The sequence below is a fragment of the Phyllopteryx taeniolatus genome, chromosome 6 (genome assembly GCF_024500385.1).
Source record: "Phyllopteryx taeniolatus isolate TA_2022b chromosome 6, UOR_Ptae_1.2, whole genome shotgun sequence".
Classification (NCBI taxonomy): Eukaryota; Metazoa; Chordata; class Actinopteri; order Syngnathiformes; family Syngnathidae; genus Phyllopteryx; species Phyllopteryx taeniolatus.
Genome location: NC_084507.1, coordinates 14,777,709 through 14,786,416, shown reverse-complemented (window position 1 = coordinate 14,786,416; position 8,708 = coordinate 14,777,709). Strand labels below are relative to the sequence as shown.

Here is an 8,708-nt window from a genome sequence, read left to right as displayed (position 1 = left end):
AGCAGATGTTTGCAAATGTCTTCTTTCGATTAAACACAAAGTCAGTCTGCTTTCATGGAGGACTACAGAAATCAGAGAATATTTACTCTTGAGTGGCTGAAAATCCAAGCATTTGGACAATTTCACGTTAACCAATGTCTCTAAACAATAAACCGATGATCAAAAAAAAGTTGATTAATTTGATAATCAAATAGTTGTTGATTAATCAATTAGTTTTTGGACCTATAAATACGTGACACAACATGGCAAGAAGCACTGAGGTCTACTGGAAAAGATGCAGCATAGTTAACAGCAAAAGGAAGAGGCAGAAAATGTCCTCAACAAACTCCACCACAATGCAGGAGGAGAATTTATGCCTGTGAGTAATGTTGTAGGTTGTGTTAAGTGAAAATTAACAATTTGAAGCCAGCACGCTTTGTTCTCATTGGGAAAACCATGCGACCGAGAGCAGGCACAAAGGAATACTTAAAAAAGTTTAAAAAAAAAAAAAAAAAAAAAAAAGTTTAAAATCAATTAAAGTGTGTTGGAGCAGGAACACCTTTTTTTTTTTTTTCTTCTACACATGGTTCCTATATCATTGGTTGGTTTGTGACGTATGCCCTGTGATAAACGGGGGTTCACTGTCCAGGCCAAATTCAGAAACTGACTAAAAGTAATGAATTACCAGTGACGTGATTTTTTTCTTTGCTTTTGAATAAAAACAGAAAACGAATAAGTGTTGTTTTTTTCCATTATAAATTCTAAACAGCTGGAACAAAATACAAAAAGATACATCAAAACCCCACAAGAGCGTACCACAAAATATACAGTTTACAGAAGAGAGAAGTAAAGCATGGAGAATCTCATCCAAATAATAATCCTCAAAGAGGAAACAAAAGAAAAGACAACTCAGTAGTCCCAAATTTCACAAATAAAAAGGCAACAAGCACATCATTTTGTATAAAACAGTGACTAAAACAAAAAACAGATGCTCCAATTTTAAGCCTGCCGTGACAGGTTTGCTAACAGTCAAGAACAGTAGACACACATTGAAATACAAAATCAGATAGTGGTTTGAGGTGACCCTTTGTATTTTTACGGTAATTCAAGGCCATTAGTTCCAGTGTACAACAAAAGTCAAAAGCCACGTCAAGCCGCTATTGGCGCGCACACAAGATCATAAGTCCCCCCCCCCCCCAAAAAAAATAAAAAAAATAAAATCAGCTCTCAACAATACCACCTCCCTGACTTTCTGCTGTGACATTTTCAAATGATTAATAAAGAAACCCCCAGAAAAAAAGAAAAAAAATTCACTCACTTCCCTTCATCTAACTGCTGGGCCCGAGCGCCTTCAAATTCTGCTCAGACAAGTGATTGTACCAGCATCCCCCCACCCCTTGCCTCTGCAGTTTCACATCATTTTCACTGAAATTGGGCTTTCGAATGGTTTAATCCTTGAAAAAAAAAGGCAGCTCAGACACTTAAGAAATCAGTTTCGAACTTGCAGTTCTAAAAATAATCTTAAAAAATAAAAAAATAAAAAAGAGAGGAAAGAAGTCAAGGGAAAAAAGTGGACGTAGCAAAATTCTATACTATATCTATAAATGTGTATGCTGGAAATGGCTTGACTGGCACTAAAAATCTTAGAATAATAAGAATAACGTTGGGGAAGTATTGTATAAAGTCCTTCGAGGAGCATATTAGGCCAAATAAATCATTTTGAAGGGCTATACTATGAAAATGAGACAGAACTGGCACTAAAATGCCAAAACTGTTTTTCTGTCCTAGGTTTGGGTCGAGCAAGGCAGCAAAGTTTGACTCCACATGGTCACCAACATCTAGTTAGATTTTAGATTTTCATGGGGGCTAGATCAAATAGCTCTTGTGTCAGCACACATGGCCCAAGTTCCCCAACCCTGTTGTAGAAAGTCTGACTAGAAAGAGCGATGCTGCAAAAAAATATTTGTTTTTCCCCTTCTCACTTCCTTGTAGGAGTATTAGGCTGGATTTACACTTAATGGTTCAAGTAACAGAATTTGTTATTTTTTTTTTTTGCTGTGAAGTGGCACAATTGGGATTTGGCAGCGTTTGTATAAAAAAATGCATGGAATCGGATATCTTCAGCTTGGAATCAGGCCCCTTCCAGTTATGTGGATAAAAATCCAATACGTATTGGATATCTTCCTGTGTGCGTGCAGATGGATACAACTCATCAATAGAAGCTTGACATCAAGATAAATACATCGTTGATGTATACACACCCGCGTCTACCCAAATGACACACAGAAAAAAAACAACAACAAAAAAAACCCCACTGAACATCCAAACTACAGCAAAAGCCGAGACAACTAAACATGGTCCAAATATGCAAGATTAGAAGTGTGTCCATCATTAAATTAGGAAAATAATTACAGATGACGGCCAGTGGGGCTAAGGTTAGCCTCATTTACAGTAATCAATGGTGGGAAGAGTTAGTCAAGGACAACTAAATACTATGAATGTTTCATATTTGTCTAATTTATGTATTATTCTTTCGTGTTGTCATTTGTGGGGTTATTCGCGTGCAATTTGGGCATCTGTCTGAAATGAACATGGAAACAGACAGTAAAAACAACAACAGTGAATATCGGCATTAAATCAGAACTGCATACTTGGACTTGCAGTGTGAATCCAGCCATAGTCAGGTGTCCCAATACATTTGAACATAGAGTGTGTACATGTATGTATGACGCCATCAAACATTGCTAAAGCAGAGCAGAAATGTAACACAGTGCGCTTGATTTAGAAGCAGACAGTCATGATTATGGAAGTGGGTAAAGAGAGAACGTCGGCAAATTTCACACACACACTACAATGATTTGATTTAAGTGCAGACTCCAAGGCAGAGTAGTCGTAGTGTGAAACTTGAACAATACACAAACGCACAGGGGCATGGTGGCACTATATGAGTTTGCCACCGTTGAATTTTTTTTTGTAATTTAAAATATTATTGAAAGCACACTATTGCACTACTCTGCCAGGGAGCACCCAAAAGCTGTGATTGGTTCAGTAAAGCATCATTCAGTGATGCCATAGTGTAGCATTTTTCAAGGAGAGCTGACACCCCCCCCCCCCCCACCCCTCAAAAAAAAAAAAGTTTAGCGAATACAAATCGGTCCAGTTTTTTCTTCATAACTGTCGAGCTTCTTCCCTTGGTCCCTCTGTCAGTCTTCATTCATCACTGCAAGAGAACACAGAAGAAAGAGCGAGCGCGGCGTCAATGTCAAAAAGCAACACAAATGTCTCCAAAGTGACAGTGTGACGGCATCGAGGTGGACGTGGTGATGTTATTTTCTTGAAAAAAACAAGCTGCTCGGATTCAAGACAAGATGCCAAAGGGAGCGTGTCAGTTGGCTGCCAATCACAAGACCAGCTATCAAGGGTTTGACAAGACGTCTTACTTGCGCGATGGCATTTTGGAAGCGAGATGTCGCAACCGCTAAACTGTGGGGGCAACGTTCTCAATCTGTCTGGGAGACAGTTGACTGACAAGACAGTTTGCGAAACTGATATGATATCGGTGGATGTTTCCGCCCTGACCACAGCTCATTAAAGTGTTCCTCTTCTATCTGCGAGTAATTGACGACCACCTACTTCTTTTCCATGGCCTGACTAAATGAAGCTTCAACAAAGGTCCTTGGCACCAAGAACAGGTGAGCTTTTCTTCAAATATTGAGGAATAGCTGACAATTACATAGTTGACAAATTCTATCTACAATTCAAAACACTTATTTAAAAAGGGTGGCCCGGCGGGCGACGGGTTAGAGCGTCTGCCTCACAGTTCAATCTGGGGTTCAATCCCCGGCCCCGCCTGTGTGGAGTTTGCATGTTCTCCCCGTGCCTGCGTGGGTTTTCTCCGGGCACTCCGGTTTCCTCCCACATCCCAAAAACATGCAGTGTAGGTTGATTGACGACTCTAAATTGCCCGTAGGTGTGAATGTGAGTGCGACTGGTTGTTTGTTTGTATGTGCCCTGCGATTTGAAGAGTATTAAGACAACCTAATGGTTAAAAAACGTCAAATTTACACCAAATTTGCACATGTCCGCATATTTTTGTGCTCTGTAACGCCCTAAGATGTCGCCCAAGAGCTATATTCCCTCTTAGGCACCATGTTAACAGAGGGAAAGCTCTCTATATTTAGGGTTTAAAACTATTAATATGGGCAATTATAAATATTGATACTATTAACAATGTTTTACTATTTGGTTAGCTGCCTATATCCAAAGATGTGTTTCTGTGAGCGAGACATTCTGAATATTGCCGAATTGTGATTTTGATGGAACAATCAAATGCAAAATGTCCTCCCTTTATCATTCGTTTTTAAGGTTAAGACCAAAGGTTTTGTTGTTGTTTTTGTTTTAATAGAAAGAGCTGTTAGCTTTACACTTGCATGACTGTTAAAAATGTTAAAGTGGCAGCTTGACACCAGAAATGGAAAAACAAAAGGAAAAATCCCCCCAAATTTGCCAAACTGTTTTCACCTGGTATCAAACGATGACTTAAACCGAGGCTACTACGCCTTTAGGAGCTTCTTAGCATATTAGGCTGTGTCTGTTAGCCCACCTGCTCTGCGGGCGGTCTCTTGTTGAGGAGACCGGCTTCTTCGTTGGCCTTGTCTGTCTTCATCTCCACGACGATGTCATTGTTCACTTCTGTGTCTGCTCTGTAGGGGGAGCAGGAGAGAAAACACTTTACATTAAAAATCTAGACATTAAAAACAACCAAAATTATACAGAAAACATCCTCTGAAACAACAATATGAACCTTTATATTGTCCTCGAATGTGAGGACAACAACAATACAATCAGAAAGAAATAGTTCTTTGGTACAGTGAAGAAGTGCCATTTACATCTAAGTTACTGTCGTAACTATGAGCAGTAGTTATATATATATATATATACCTTTTTTTTCAAGCCAAAGACTAGTCAGAAGCTAATGACTAGCACTAGTGCATACAAAACAAGGGTTACTGTAATTTGAGCACAACATAAGTTGCGTACATTGTGGAGCAACCACATTTCAGGATATACTGGAACGCTATTTGTTGTTACGTTCGTTGTGAGATCACTTTTCTAAGGTACGCTTCATACTTCAATTTATCGGAGACTGTTTACGTGCCGGGCGGCACGATGGACGACCGGTTAGCACATCTGCCTTAAAGTTCTGAGGACCGGGGTTCAAATCCCGGCCCCACCTGTGTGGAGTTTGCATGTTCTCCCCTGTGCCTGCGTGGGCTTTCTCCGGGTATTCCTGTTTCCTCCCACATCCCAAAAACATGCGTGAAGACTCTAAATTGCCCGTAGGTGTGAATGTGAGTGCAAATGGTTGTTTATTTATATGTGCCCTGCGATTGGCTGGCGACCCATCAGGGTGTACCCCACCTCTCGCCCAGAGTCTGCTGGGATAGGAACCAGCACGCTGTTCAGAAAATAGATGGATGGATGTTTTACGTGCCTCAGTTGGGTGCTGCTGTTTTGGTTCGGGCGTATTTCAAAGGGGCGGACCCCCAAGGTATCGCGCGTGGGTTTGAGAAGCACTCTACCAGATACTCACACTTCCTTCTTGTCCTTCTTGCCACAGGGCAGCTTGCTCTTCTTGTTCAGGAAGTAGATGAGGGCCACCAGCAGCAGGAGCAGCAGCACGCACACCACCACGGCTATCACCACCCCGCTGGAACCTCCCTGCTGCTGGTCAGCTACAGCGCCGCAATGACGGGGTGGGTGAGGATGGGGATGGAAGAGGTGAAGGTTCAGGAAGAGGTTATGGGGATGGAGGTGGAAATTCGTCATAGTGGAGGAAGAATTTGGAGGGGATGGGAGCGTTTTATTGATTTGGGAAGGGGGGAATCATGAGGCGTTTCATTCACATGGGGAGCGGGGGAGGATGATGATTTTGTTTTGTAGGAGGGTAGGGCAGATGAGAATGAGGATGGGAAGAGGGAAGGGATGGAGGAAAGATGGGGATCCAAATGCGGGCGGGTGGGGGAGTAGGAGAGAGAGCGGGGGTAAGTGGGATGTGGAGTTAGTCTTAAATGCAAAAGACTGAAATGTGATGGGACCCAAATAAACGGGACCGGCATATTCACAACAATGAAGCTGCTGACCAGCCACGGCACAATGACGACATCACCGACCCCGACGCCACCCATGTTTTTATTACTGGACTTGTGGAGACATGACGTTACAATACAATTACAATTATAACATTTTTTTTTTTTGCGGTGAGTTACCAACCACGTTGCAAAATTTTGTCATCAAGGATTTTATTTCAGATAAAGAATAAGTCTGGGGAAGTCTTTGATTCACAACAGAGTTCCGTTCCTACGATGGCGATGTAAGCTGAACTTGTTCTTGAGTCAGAACGTGCCATAGTCTATGACTAACCTACACTGGCATGCATATTACCGCAATGTCAGTGGATTTTTGTGTTTGTCAGCATGTATGTGAATCGTCTGAATCGCTACTGTCACTGTCCAATGAAATGCATGTACACGGGGTCCTGAGTGTAGGATGGGGTTCTGTTCGTAAAACACAACTAAACCTGAATTTGTACAGAAGTCGGAATGTGGCACAGTCTCTCCCTAACTCAAGCTAACGGCAGTAGTAAAGTCATAATTACAGTAAGTATTTTTTTGTGTGCTCGTGACCACGTATTCTTATACTGCTAGTTCATTGCTCGCCGTTTGCAACCACAAAAAGTCATATGTCGGACTGTTGTAAACTGAGGATCCCGTTTCTCCAATTTTTTTTTTAGTTTGCGTTTTTGTTTTTATCTGAAAAAGTAACAATGGCAAAAAAAAAAAAAAAATTAAATAAAATTGGAGATACAGTGAACATCTGCCTATTCGTGGTTCACGATTCACAAATTCACCAATTTGCGTTTTTTGTGCTCTTTCCACAAGATTGCCCCAAAACCCCAGCTAAAAGGAAAATGGTAATTGGTGTCAAAGACGTATGTTGAAGTGATACATCTCGACTAAGAGACTAACATCTTTGTATGTCAGGGAGGAGCTAAGTTTAGCCTGAGTTGTTAGTGGAGGTTACGGTGAGTCTACATCGAATGTTCACGTGCATTTCCAGTGCATTTTTTCTAAAATCTAATCATCTTTAAGCCATTATTTTTTAAGGGTAATGTTGTAAGATGAGTTTAAAATGATATTAATTGTTTTGCGATCATAGTTTTGGGTATATTAATGCTTTAAACTATTAGTATAGGAAATTATTTAGTCGGGGTGTCAATTACTTGTGGCAGGTCTCGGTCCATATCCCCCTTGCACAGCATGGATTGACTCATGTTTTTATTGGACAGTGACTTTATGCTCGTTCCAGGAACTACCATCTAAAAAAAATGACGTCGCACAAACTTAAAGATGGAAATCTAAAAGACGTAAAAGTCAGATGATGTTATGGATCTCTACGCAAGACGTCTGTCCCCACAGCAGCAGTAATACAAGCATGCGTACACAAACAGCTTTTGTCAAAACACGACTAAACTAAATCGTAATGTGCACAGAGACACAGTTAAAACACACACACACACACGCACGTGGACAAACAGCCCGTGAGTGAAGTTAGCGGTTACAGACCTGACTTAAGCACAGGGTTTCCAGAGAGCAGCACTTTGAGAGAAAGAAAGTTGCTCAGTCCAGTAGCTTAGCAAAGCAAGCACCGCAACGCACACACAAACGGCGAGAAAAAAAGAGAACGAGCGTGCAAATACAGGCCGAAAGGAGACACACACAGAGTGGAAAGGAAGGGATAGAATAGAATAGAATCCTTTATTGTCCCCTGAGGGCCACAAAAAACGTGTCGCAGCATCCACAAAATATCTGACAGACATTACAAAGGTGACAAGAAAAGAAGAAGTACAATATACAATATCCACAGTGTTTGGTAGCAAGAGGGCTAATGTACAAGATTGCAGTGCAGTGGTGTGTGTGTGTGTGTATGATGAAGGGAAGGGGACAGGTGGGTGAAGAAGGAAGGCGTTTGGGAGGGTGTACTAAAATGACAGGGTCTGTACAACAAAGAGTCCTGAGAGCAGGAGGGACAAGAGGAGGAGGAGGGAGAAGGCTCTACCTCTGTTGGCGGAGTTGTCAATAGCTGCAAAAGCAGGAAAAGAAGAAGAGACTAGTGAAAAAAAAATGAAAAAAATCATCAGGATTGTGTGGCTCCATTTGGATTTAGTTGATTTTTTTTTTTTTTTTACCCATAAATGTAATGCGCTGAAATTAATAGAAGGTCAGCATTTGTTTTTACATTCATAGTTCTGAAAATAAACTGCATGGTCTGCTTTTAAAAAGGCACATTTTGCATGAAAAGTACAATGTTAACTCATTCTTTCCTTTGCATATTATTTTTAATGAAAAATTCAAAAAGGAGAAAAAAAAATGAGTGGTGGTGGTGCAGGAAAAAACAAAAACAGGATCGTGTGCTTTCCCTAGAATTTAGTGGTGAAAAATGTATCGCAATATGCTGAAATTAGTAGTAAGAATCTTAATTTTCTTAATTCATTCAAAAATAAATTGCATGAGAATTTTACTATTTTTTTTTAAGTAAGGTGGATTTTATATTAAAACTAATGCACTGAATTTAGTCAATTGTTTTTTGCTTAAAAAGCTTGTTTTTATAAACAACTGCAAAAAGGAGCAGGTCAGGATTGTGTTTTCATCACAAATAGGATTATTTCT

At 40.6% G+C, this 8,708-nt stretch overlaps 1 protein-coding gene across 6 annotated transcripts in view; it reads right to left on the bottom strand.

The window, feature by feature from the left end:
- Positions 1–712: 712 nt before the first annotated feature.
- The window catches only part of bcam (basal cell adhesion molecule (Lutheran blood group)), a 70,124-nt gene continuing 62,128 nt past the window's right edge, over positions 713–8,708 (bottom strand). For 2 of the 6 annotated variants that reach the window (XM_061776142.1, XM_061776143.1), the window contains exons 13-17: positions 8,098–8,148; positions 7,605–7,637; positions 5,573–5,714; positions 4,583–4,682; positions 713–3,199 (exon numbers count right to left, since the gene is read on the bottom strand). In XM_061776142.1, coding sequence (XP_061632126.1) covers positions 3,197–3,199; positions 4,583–4,682; positions 5,573–5,714; positions 7,605–7,637; positions 8,098–8,148 — 329 coding nt within the window. In that variant the 3' untranslated portion in view covers positions 713–3,196. The remainder of the gene's footprint in view (positions 3,200–4,582; positions 4,683–5,572; positions 5,715–7,604; positions 7,638–8,097; positions 8,149–8,708) is intronic. The other 4 variants (XM_061776144.1, XM_061776145.1, XM_061776146.1 and 1 more) reach the window with 4 other exon arrangements.